Genomic DNA, 12,474 nt, shown 5'->3' on the forward strand with positions numbered 1-12,474 from the left:
TTCAGATTTCTCACAATGGCAGCAGCAAGCCTGGCCAAACTTCCTCCAGGCTCAGACATCTTATGCTACCGCCCATGAGAGAACCCATTCAAGGTGCCAACCAGCTACCCAGAAGGACTCTCTCTGCCTATTTGATTGATCTGGAATGAAGTACCAGAGGAGACAGAGGCAAATAGCTTTTGATTTGGGGTATAAATGGAAGTCGCTTAAGGTCACAGTGATGCTGAGGGAGCCAGACATACATCATCAAGACTCTCATCAGTGTCAGGAGAGAGTAAAGCAGCAGCCTGCCTCATCTGCTGTGGTTAGTGTAGAGAGGTACTGATATTCTCGGCCTTGTGACTAAAGGAAGTGTGAAACTTGGGCAGAGGAGGATGCTTCCAGCTCTAAATATAACTTACTGTATTCTTGATTAAATGTTTTATACAAATGGCTTCACTGTGACAAGAGCTGTCAACTGGCCCTTGCAAGATATAGATGTCAACCCCAGCCACCATGCAGCAGTGATCTGGAAAGGAACATTCCCATGCTCATACCAAACAAGCGCCATGTTGCTTAGTGATGTCTTCTGTGGATGTGGGAGGCACAAGGACCAGTCAGTACCCATGCAGCGCTTGGCATCTCTAAGAGCCTTGCTGAGCTTTCAAATCTGGAGCTAGCTGAGATCAAGAGAGACCCCTAGCCCACACTTCTCTTCTAGGCCCTGTCCTTCCATTGCCCTTGGCTTAAGCTGGTTTCCCTAGAAGCAGAGACATGTAAAGTGACAAACTATTAAGGGATCTTGTAGGGAGCAGGGGAAGCCAAGTGAGAGTGTGGTGTAAGGTGAAACCCAAACTCGGAAACCTGATCCCTAGGGGAGATCTGGGGCAAGGGCTGTCTGTAATCTGGGCTGTTGGCTGCAGGAAGAGGAGGTATGTGGATTACTGGGCATCCAGTTGCCCAAGCATAGACTCTACACTTACAGGTTGCAAAGAGGAGTTGTTGACAGGAAGGACGGTGGCTTCCTGAGAGTAGGTGCCCTGAGCTGGTAAAATGATCTTGAGGGAGTACCAACAGCTTCTCCTACTGATTCACACACACAGCCCTATCTCATTCCACTTCCTTGTGAAGAACCCACTGGAATTGAGGAAACACTAGGATGGGTAGTTAAACAGGACAAAGATTGAAAAACAAAGCAGTTTAGCATCACTTTCCCTCTATCCTCCATTTATTGAGTAGAATGTAATTGTGTTTTGTGATACTCTGTAACATCAAGGGTTTAACTCTATCTAAGTACCCTGGCTTTCTTGGGGTTCAGTCTGTGAAAGGTAAGGATGCAGGCCCTCTAGACCATGTCCAGACGCCCTGAGCATGTCTTAGAAGGAGGGAAACATACAAGTTGTCCTAACTTTTGTTCTTGGTTTTTGAAGGGTAGACCTGGCCCCCCAGGTGTTCCGGGCATGCCTGGGCCCATTGGCTGGCCAGGCCCTCAAGGACCCAGGGTAAGTGTGTGATGCTCTTAAACTGATGTGATGTCAGAACAAGAGAAGAAGATGACAGCTCCCTGGCATAGAATCCGTGAACCATTTCCTAAAGAGGGGAAAGAAGAGAGGAGTGTGCATGGGTCCCCAGACACTTCACCCAGCATGCAGGCCTTGTTCAGTGCAATGCTCTGCTCCTGTAGGAGGAGAAACACTTCCCTCTCTCCAGGGTCCTGCTTCTCTTTGATCTGAGAATTAGCATGCTATTTTCTGGTTTGCCCGAGATTGCTCCAGATAGGTTTGGAGCAACTTGAAGGTATGATTCTTCTTCCCCAACTATAAATTTTATGAAATCTAGTTACAGACCAAGTATTTTGAATGAAAATTTAACTTAAAGGGGCTGGTCAGATAGCTCAGCAGACTAAATCACCTGCTTAGACAGAGCACAAAGGCTGGGATTTGATCCCTGCATGCCATGCCAGCCCTGTCTGCGGGGTGCCCTGAAATGGTAGTTGAGACTGGGTGTGGTGGCGTGTGCCTGTACTCCCAGCATTTGGGAGGCTGAAAACAGGAGAATCACTACGAGTCTGATCTGGGTAGTGATCTGTAGACCCTGTAGACCCTGTACTAGATACATTTTTTTAAAAAAGAAAATTTAACTTAAGTTGAGATGGTTCTTAAATTGTAAAACACACAACAGATTTCAAGTATTTATTATGAAAATGTAAAATATCTTGTTCATAATTTTAAAGTGATTTGTGTTTTGAAATGATAAACTAGTAAATTAAGTAACATATACTGGTGAAATTAATTTCACTTGCTTCAACACTTAAAATTCAGGATGTGGCTCCCTTTATATTTCTCCTGGTTGGAATTTTTAAGTGTGAAAGATTCTAGAAGTTCCAACTGCAATATTTTCTCAGGGGTAGCAGAACCTACTTGTAAACCGGAATGTGACCCTCCTCCATTGATGACACCCAGAGGATGGCAGTCACTGTACTTGGCCACTAATACAGAGCTAACACATGCCTAAAAGGCCCTCCCCATGCAGAGAATAAGCCAGCCAAAGATTTTTGTGTATACTGACACCTTGTCTTCAGAGGCCCCCCAGCCCTTGTGCTTTTTCCCCATCTCATCACAACTCTCCCTAGGAGAAGATCGAGCACCACCAATTATACCACCGTAGTGAGTATTTAGTTTGGAGATCTGCTTTCATCTTATATTTAATCTGAAATACCCTGGGAAGGGAAAAGGGGGGAATCGGAGGACCTCAGGTTCACAGTCCAGTTTCAATGTCCCTCTCCGTCCTAGTTCAGTTTCTTTCTTGCCTATGACCCTTCTGGTTCAGTTTCTCAAAGGAAAGTCACTGTGGATCTTCTTTTCCTTCTCCTAATTCATGCAGGGTGAAAAAGGCGACCCGGGTGTGATGGGCTTGCCAGGGTCAAGAGGACCAATGGGCTCCAAGGTGAGTGTGCGCCCGAGGGCCCAGCCGACTAAGGCTTTGGGGCAGGTGTTGTCTACCAAGTGGGGATAATGGGCTGCTGTCAAGGCTGAGAAATGTCGGAGATTGCGGGCTCCAGTGGTTTCCCTTGTCAGCCCTTTGGGAGACATCTTGCCCTGGATGCAGGGCCACAGGATGCCATTCCTGCATCCTCCCATGCTGTGATGAGCAAGCTTCTGGACAATGGAGCAAAGGAAAACCTTTGTTCAGGTCTCTGGGATAAGAAAGTTGTGTTCTTTTTAGGCCTGATATAAACACAACCCTCTGGGACATCGTCATGATTGCAATTCCACTGAAACTTGCGGTGTAATGCAGAAAGCCCTCAGCATCCCATTCGAGCATTGCTTTTCACTCAGCAGTCCCACAGCACTGACTGATTATAAATACACTTCTGCTTTCTTCCAGGGCTACCCTGGATCCAAGGGAGAAAAGGTCAGTCCTTGTCTCTGATGGTGTTCTAGAACCTGGGCTAGATGGATGGACAGATGAGCCTCCATTTTGAAAATGGCTGACCTGCAGGCTCTTGAGTCAGTGAAGGACAGAGGATGGGCTGAGCTCTTTCTTTAGTCAATAACTGCAGCTCTTTCTTTAGTCGATAACTGGAGCAGGTGAGTGATCCTGGTCAGGTAGAGGACGGACACAGTTTGCATGGAAGTGCTGGAGGAAGGTGGCAGGTGTCCTTAGACTCAGCTTCTGCTACACCATGTCCTCACTTGTCAAAACAAAGCAGAAACCAACAGAAACTTGGAGACAAATTTCTTATGGGATAAAGGAGAATCTAGGACCTAGAATTTTCTATGAGTTATGCTTTATTAACTCTAGAGATCTTTAGGGTCCAAACAGAAGGCAGATCCCAAAGCATTCCTTTCGTGGGAAAGCCGCCCAACATCTCTTGGCTTAGGAAGCTTTTCAGTTTCAAATGTTTCACTTCCCCAAACCCAGCTCCACCATGGTATTAACTCATTGACTCTTTCCTGTGGTTTCCTCCTAGGGATCCAGAGGTGAAAGGGGTGACTTGGGTCCCAAAGGCGAAAAGGTAATGGCTGGTCCATAGAAATGATAAAGTACAATGGAAGTGATGGCCCCTCCTCATCCCATGTGTGGACTGAATGATGGATGGACAGATGAGCCTCAATTTTGAAAATGGCTGACCAAGCTCATCCACAACCCTTTCAAGTGTTATCAAAGTATTTGTTGCTCTATTCACAGGGTTTCCCAGGATTTCCTGGAATGTTGGGACAGAAAGTAAGTACATAGAAGTAATGAAACACAGGTCTCAGTTAAAAAAAAAAAAATCAGGCTTTCCAAGCACAACAAAAGGGACCCCTACTCTGGGGCTTATGTTTATCAAGCAGAGTTTAACTGTGAAAGGTTCTGGTCATGGGGAACAAGCTGCCTCACCTACTGAGGGAGGGTAGCAGGGTGGCTTCCAGCTCGACAGAACAGACCATTCTATCTGAGTAGAGACAGGGCCTTCTTTGCTTTCCCTGCTTCTTAGAGGGACACAATAATGCTCAAAAGCAGGAACCTCTGTGACAAGGTACTCAAGTCTGAGCTACAGTGGTCAAGGCCTCTCTCAACCCACAGGCCCCAGGCCTTTGGTTGAATGCCATTGATGCCCAAGACATGCACAGAATTGTTTTAACTGGATGATGACAATCATTGTATAGTAACTAAATTTTTTAAATTAGAATAGTGAAATATTTAATGGGCCTCTTGCTTAGAACAAGGCCTAATTAAAAAAGAGTGTTTCAGGTAAGTTAAAGAAATAATGATTCAGTAAATAAGAATAGGATGATATGCAGATATAACAAAAAGTATAGAAGTAGCAACTGATTGCCAGATGTTTAGAAACTTTCACTTAGTCTAGGGAAAAAGGGTGAGGTCAAGATGAAGGGAAGTACCAGAGAATAAATAGAGAAAATGTATAAATGACCATTGAGAATGATTCTTAAGCCGATATCATGATGCTGGCTCCTCACACGTGAAGCATCCACATTGGAAAATATTTTAACTTAGATCTCAGACCGTAATTTTTTCAAACACACAAATGGAATCTTTAGTTGAATTTTTAACTCCATCAGAAGGTATTATTTTGGCACACCTCAACAAATTATTATCCTACTGCATCTAGTCACTAGAGCATATTTAAATATTTTCAGTCATTATACATTGATTCACTATGATTTATCACACCTTCAGCTGTCAGACACTTTCTGCCTCCTAGAGAAAATGATGCATATTTTTTTTCTATATTTTTAGGGAAGAGTCTACAGGGTGTTCAGGGTCTCACTACTAGATTGGACTTGTAGTGATTCTCCTGTTTACAGCCTCCCAAGTGCTGGGTTTACAGGCATGTGCCACCATACCCAGTCTCAAGTGATGCATTTTTTAAAAAAATATTAATTATATAAGCAAATTTGTTGAGGATGGTGGCACGTCCCTGTTGCCCTGCTACCCAAGGGACTGAGGCAAGAAGTTGCTGCAAGTTCAAAGCCAGCCTGAAATCTATAGAAGCAAGCAAGCAGGGGTGGTGGCGCACATACCTATAATCCCAGCACTCAAGAGTCTGAGGCAGAAGGATTGCTATGAGTTCAAGGACAGCCTGGGCTACACAGTGAGTTCAAGGTTAGTCTGAACTACATAGTGAGACTCTATATTAAAACAAACAAACAAACAACAACAACAACAAAAAAAACACAAAAAACAAGAGGGGCCCGGAGATAGCTCAGCGGTCTAAAGCTCCTGCTTAGGCAAAGTGTGCAGGGATTACACGGTTCAATCCTTAGCATCTCATGTGTGCCAGTCCCGCCCTAGGGGTGGGCTGAGCTGGCCATTAAAAAAAAAAAAAAAAAAAAGAATAAAAATAGAAAACCACTTGGGGTGGGTCTTTATTCAGTGCAATAGCAAGCCTCAAAGAATCATAAGTTACTGTAAAACTAGGTATGATGGTTTCTCTGGTCTCTGCACCATTTTCTAGGCTTAGCATCCAAAGCGTTTCTTCCCCCCTTTCATAGCATGCTGTTTTAGGAGGAGCTGATATCATAATCATAATTAGGTCTTAGGAGAGAAATTAGATCAAGAAATTACTGGCTGATTCCAGTTGATAAAGAAAAGGGCCACACTTCCTTCTGACAATCTCTTTAAAAAAATTATATTGTTTATGCTACTGTTTGCTGCTAGTCAAACAAGACCTCCCCTGGCCTCACTAAACAGCCAAGAGGAAATGGTACAAACATCTCCATGGCAACAGAGAACCCATCCTATACCCCACACTCTCCCCACCGAGAATGCTGAAGGACACCATGAGTTGGCAAGAAAGCATAGGTATAAGGACAGTTCTTGGCAATGCGGGACAGTGGCACCTCGAGTCGGATCACATTCATGCTGATGGCTGCCCTGACCGATCGTTCAAAGCTTGTGCTTGGTCCTTACCGTCTATTTACATTCTCTGGAATTTCCCGTTGAATCACACAGCCTCTGACCACCATGTGGCGGGAACCCAGATGTCTACTTTTGTCTCTGAGGGGCCAGGACAGCTCTTCACGGGCACAAGGTGCCACTTAACACAAAATTTCATGGTTGTAACTGTTACACTCGTCTTGTTGGAGGTGTATTTTGGGCTGTAGGGGGATTATAGAGGCAGGAATGATGTGCTCTATGAAGCCATGGTCCCCCAAAAGCAGTAATCCTACAGACCTGCTCTAGAGGCCTAGATTCCTAGGGGAGAGTTTGTCACACCTTCAGCTGTGTGGGGCAGCTGAAGAACATGGAGAAGAAAAGTAGAAGTATGGTAGAGAACCTGTTTTCCAAAATGTTGGCCCTGAACTATGAATTTCTATGGCGAGTGCATTCAGTTCTGATAGTTCAATATAAACTTATTTTCAATTTGAGATATTGTTTACATTATTCCACACCTTTTGCTATAGTAATATTGAATATTTGAGCATATGTTTGAGGGTTGGTTTTTTTTCTTTTTTCAGTACTGGGGATCAAACTTAGAACCTCGCACTTACCCGGCAGGCACTTATGGTGCTAGGCTATCTCTTCAGCCCTGAACGTATGTTTGAAACATCTCTCCCCACCAAAAAAAAAGTTTATTTAGATCAGTATAAACGAGCTAGAGCTCAAAGCTATGTTTACTGAAGAGTAGGGAAATATCTACTCCAGATGAGGTCCACTGAAACAGGCACAAGCGTCCCAAAGATGACAGTTGGAAACACTATGTCCAAGTCTTAAAAACCCCTAGATTTAACTATTGTTTAAAAACCAAAACATAACCAAGCACAAAGGGCCGGCAAGCTAGGTCAGCGGACTAATGCACCTGCTTAGGCAAGCTTAGGCAAGAGCAGGGACTGCGGTTGTATCCCCGGCACCACATGTGGCACCAGCCCTGCCCCCAGGGCAGGCTGAGCCTGTGACAGAGTCCGATGTGGTGCTGTGGTGGCGAACAATTGTAATCCCAGCGCTGGGGAGGCTGAAATCAGGAGGATCACTACAAGTCCGAGCTGCTTAGCAAGGAGACCCCGTACCAAACACATGAATAAATAAATAAACAAAACAAAGAAGCCTTTCCCCGGTTCATAGTGTCCTACAAAACTGAAATACAGAAGCCTGCATTTTGTCTATTCTGGATGTTGTCTCTGATTTCACCCCTAAAACATCGATTGCCCCACACTGTCTCTCAGGTAATAAGCAACCTGCTCAGGGACGCTTCTTTTTCCTTAAAAGAGAGGGCTTTCACGTGACCTCACCAGACTCCCAAGCTTCCAGGCCATGCCCCTGGAGAAGACCTGACGGCCACGAGGCCACCCTCACGGGCAGCGACCCGTGGCACAGACCTGGGTCGGTCAGCCCGCCCTCCGGGCCTTGATTCCTTGCTTGCTTCTCTTTCTTCCCTGCAGGGTGAAATGGGCCCGAAGGGTGAATCTGGGATAGCAGGGCATCGAGGACCCACAGGAAGACCAGGCAAACGAGGAAAGCAGGTGAGGGTCCCCGGGCTTGCGGCAGGACCCCCTGAGCTGGGGACGCAGAGAGAGCAGGCCTGTCGTGGGGTCGGTCAGAGATGACCCACAGCCCCGGACTCCAGCGCGCTCTGGGCTGCAGCAGAAGCAGCGCCACACCAGGTGGCCGGAGTGCCAGGCGGTGGGCAGATGCTCCGCTCGCTCGCGCTGCGCCCCAGCACGGCTGGGGCTTTGGTTCGTGGGAAACAGTCTAACTTAACCGAAGCAACCGGGAGAGACAGGGAGGCAGCTACGAGCACGTGGCCAGAGAGCAGTCCCTTTCTCAGTGTCCCAGACGCAGGTGAGATCTAAAGAAGAGCCCCGCTCGTTCCCTGCTGCAGAAAGGTCTTTTGGGACCCAGCGACAGGGGAGCCTTTTAATCGGGCTTGAGAAGGACTTAGGGAGACTGCTCATTCTGAGCCCTCCTGGTCAGCAGGCCCCCACGTTACTCCGGTGAAGTGAAGGAAAAGGAAAAAAGGAACGTGTGTTTGCCCGGGCAGCCCTGCAGCTTTGCTCAGTGCTTCAGAAATTGTCCAGTCTTTTCCACAGTGGCTTGGCCTCTTCCTTTTTTTGATTGTCAGCTTACTGGCTTTTTATTTCAAAAAGACATTTTAAATCCAACTATATTTATTTTTTTAAATGTTTATTGAAAAGCAACTCTACTTCTACTTCATGCAAACAAAACATATCAGTTAGCCTGGCATGGTGGTGCACACCTGTAGTCCCAACAACACTCAGGAGGCTGAGGCAGAAAGATGGTTGAGAGTTCAAGACCAGTCTGATCCACAAAGTGAGCTCCAGGCCAACCTGAAATTCATAGTGAGACCCTGTCTCAAAAACACAACAGCCAACCAACCAAACAACCAAACACCAGTTACAAGAGTATTAAAATATGAAATAGTGATACATATCACCACAAAATTTGTAAGACTTATACACAGGAAAGTAGCAAACATTACAGAGACATTAAAATTTTCAAGAAACACTTTAAGGTAAAACACTTGAAGATGACGATTTTCTATGAAAATCTGAAAGGTTTGAACTCATTAAAACAATTTTGAAAAGAAAAAAACAACTTTGGGAGGCTGATATGACATTGTTTCCAAAAGTAATATATATTTATAATATCTTATTTACTCTTTCAGTGTCTCACACTAGGAGGATAATACTTGCACATATGAGTGATTTATTTCGCTTATAAGTACACACCTGAATTGCATCCATTTACCTATAAAGGTTATCCTTTTTCTGGCTGAATAATATTCCATTGTGTAAAAAGTCCACATCTTTTTTTATCCATTCCTTAGGTGATGGGCATTTGAATTGTTCTAAGATTTTGCTTTTATAAATTGTGCTGCTATAAACACGGGTGCACATATATTGTTGTGGTATGATGATTTTAATTCTCCTGGGAAGATACCCAGAAGGGGAATGCTTGGGTCACATGAAGCTCTAGTCCTAGTTTTTTGAGAGCTCTCTGCGCTGATTTCCACAGTCGTTGTAGCAGTCTGCACTTCCATCAGCAGCGTAGAAGCACTCCTTGACCCCCTCAGCCCACCAGCACTTGTGTGTGGTTGATTCCCTGAACATGGCCGCTCCCCCTGGGGTGGGTGGAATGTCGGTAGTGCTTGCATTTGCGTCTCTCGGATGACCGGTGATACTGAACACTTCTTCACACATTTGTTTGCTTCCTGTATTTCTTCATCTGGGAAGTATCTATTCATCTTGGAGGCCCTTTTTTTTTTTTTTTTTTGGATCTCTAAATTTGGGAGGTTAACTATATTTAAATAATTTTAATTTTTAAACTTAATCTATATGGATATGAATATATGCACTACTTGCTTTTTCTGTCCTTTTTCCCCCCTTGTATTTTAGGGAAAGGTCTACAGAGCGCTCAGGGTCTTACTACTAGATCGGACTTGTAGTGATTCTCCTGTTTACAGCCTCCCAAGTGCTGTCTTGCCCTGGGGCATGCTGAGATAGGGATTGAGAGTAGGCATGGTGGTGCACGCCTGTAATCCCAGCACTTGGGAAACTGAAAACAGGAGAATCACTACGAGTCTGATCTATGTAACAAGACCCTGTAGACCCTGTACTAAATACATTAAAAAAAAAAATTAAAATCCATTTTCAAGGCCAGAGAGATAGCTCAGTAGAATAAGCGCTTGCCTGGCAAGCGTAAGGGCCTGAGTTCAATCCCCAATTCCACTAAATAAATAAATAAATAAATAAATAAGCAAATAAAATCCATTTTCAAAAAAAAAAAATCCATTTACTTTGTCAGCTTTTTACTTCTCTTTCCACTTACACATACACTATCACAAAACTTGCACAACCCAGAAAAATTAAGAGAAAGCATCTAATGCCCCAGCCTGCAAGCATATGTACTGTTTGTTGGTCACTATGGTACAACTTAGGACATTTCCTTCCAGAATTATTTCCTTTGATATTCCAAGTTGTTTCTTTTATTATCCAATGTATGGTTATGTTGTCCTTCATTTTTTTTTTTTTTACTTAAAATTGCAATGTGCAGTTTTTCTTGTTACTATAAATATTAGCCAATGTTTGAGAGCATCTTTTTAAAATATCTGCATCACATTTTAGCAAATGGGTGAGTAACGCTTTGTGTGGATAGAAGAGGTCCGACCAGATTGTAGATTAGGGTGGGAGGTGAACATCTTGGGGGCTGCCTCCTTCCAGGACTTCTGGATAGATGTGCCCCCTGCATGTGGTTGGCCAGTCGTAGCTTAGAGGAAAACCATCTGGGTATTGACTGGAGACAGATGCCCAGAGCAGGCACAGCGGTTACAGGCCCAAGTCTGCTGTGTGTCACCCCAGTGCAGAGGCTTTAGTTCCCGGAGACCATGACCCAATTGGGCCTTCAGCAGGATCTTTGTTGTGTTTTATTTTGTGAGCTGCCCATGTCATTCTCAGGGGCAGCCAGGGTTTGGGACTATGGTGACCCTGTGAAGCGGGTCACGGTGCTTTGTGAGTAAATCTAGGAAAGACACAGGCTCCAATCTGACTAACTCAGGTCTCACAGTAATATTTGAAGTCACAAAATTCCAGTCTAATTTTCAAAGTTCTACACTAGGTGATAAGGTTATGGCTTCGTAGACACCAATTTCCTTAAAGCTTGGCTCAGAAAAGGGAGAGGAAAGATTTTATCATGTCCTCCCCTGCTGGTGGTCTCCATCCAGAGTATTGAGTGCTTTGGGGCTCGAGAAGCCTGTGGGCGACTGGGAGTACAGCTCAGCGGCACAGGGCTTGTCCAGGACGTGCAGAGGCCTGGGTTCCGTCCCAGCACAAGGCAGAAAGAAAAGAAAAGGCCTGCTGGCCTCTGTCCTCTACTTGTTTCTGTCAGTGTCTCTTCTCCTGGGACAGCCTATTTTTTGGCTCTGCTGACATTGGTTTCTTTGTAGTAAAATCTACACCAAAATCACATCTGTGAGCTCAGAGCAGCTGATGGGCTGAGCCCATCTTTCCTACAAGATGCTCTAAACAACCCGCGTGTGCTCCCAGCCCTCGCCCTGAGAAGACACTTGAGCTGGTAGCTTTGGAAGCCTGCCATGGTGCTTTTACAAATTCATGCTTTTACAGTGTTGTTACAAATTCATCTCCTAGCATAGACTCCTCCTATAGCCAATGTCAGTTGAGGCTGTGGTACTAACAGTTTCTGGAGGCTACGTAAGTCAAGCCAAAACCAGAAATTAAAAATTCAGAAGGGATTTCAGATAAGAATTTGCCAACAGAAGGATTTTAGAAACTGTTTAATCCGATCGACTCAGTTTTTCACAAGGAAACTGAGGGTTAGTGAGGTGGAGCTACCAGAGGGGTAGGGTTAGGAGTTAGGGTGTGGGGACTGGCCTTTCCTGTTTCCTCTCTGTCACCTCCTCTTTCAAGACTTCCTTTGGGCAGGGCTGGGAAAGCACCTGTTGTCTTTTCTTTTCTTTCTTTCTTTCTTTTTTTTTTTTTTTACTATTATTTCAAAGCTACTTTAATAGTTTGTGTAATCAAACCCACATAGATAAGACCTTACCTACTGTATAGTGTATTACCCCTGTACAAATGGGAAAAAATTAAGTTTACCATTTCTAGGCCAGTGTGGCTGTTAATTTCTGTACAATGCCAACTCAACATGGTAAACTGGGATAACACTGTCCAAAGTTGAGAGCACAGTTAAAGTTTCCAAAAATTCATATTACATATATATGATATATAATTATGATTTGTTATATATAAGCACATATATTTATATAAGAAGACTAATATTAGGAATATGCTATGAATCAATAGCAACAGCTTTTCAACAGTCATCTGGACATAATTATAGACATTCAGCATACTCCATTAAAAAAAGAAGAGCCCAGTTCCTTGTGTTTGCCAGGCAGGTGCTTAGACTGCTGAGCTATCTCCTCAGCATGAGGTGCCATTCTTAGCTGTGTAGTGAGACAGAAGAAGAAGAAGAAGAAGAAGAAGAAGAAGAAGAAGAAGAAGAAGAAGAAGAAGA

General features: G+C 44.4%; 1 protein-coding gene across 2 annotated transcripts in view; it reads left to right on the forward strand.

Annotated features, from left to right (window-relative positions):
- Positions 1-12,474, forward strand: part of Colq (collagen like tail subunit of asymmetric acetylcholinesterase) — a 70,138-nt gene that overhangs the window by 39,365 nt on the left and 18,299 nt on the right. For both annotated transcript variants that reach the window (XM_023715747.1, XM_004631664.2), the window contains exons 6-11: positions 1,410-1,481; positions 2,863-2,925; positions 3,367-3,393; positions 3,953-3,997; positions 4,171-4,206; positions 7,866-7,946. In XM_023715747.1, coding sequence (XP_023571515.1) covers positions 1,410-1,481; positions 2,863-2,925; positions 3,367-3,393; positions 3,953-3,997; positions 4,171-4,206; positions 7,866-7,946 — 324 coding nt within the window. The remainder of the gene's footprint in view (positions 1-1,409; positions 1,482-2,862; positions 2,926-3,366; positions 3,394-3,952; positions 3,998-4,170; positions 4,207-7,865; positions 7,947-12,474) is intronic.

Source organism: Octodon degus, unplaced genomic scaffold (assembly GCF_000260255.1).
Source record: "Octodon degus isolate 3935 unplaced genomic scaffold, OctDeg1.0 scaffold00043, whole genome shotgun sequence".
In the NCBI taxonomy this organism is placed as follows: domain Eukaryota; kingdom Metazoa; phylum Chordata; class Mammalia; order Rodentia; family Octodontidae; genus Octodon; species Octodon degus.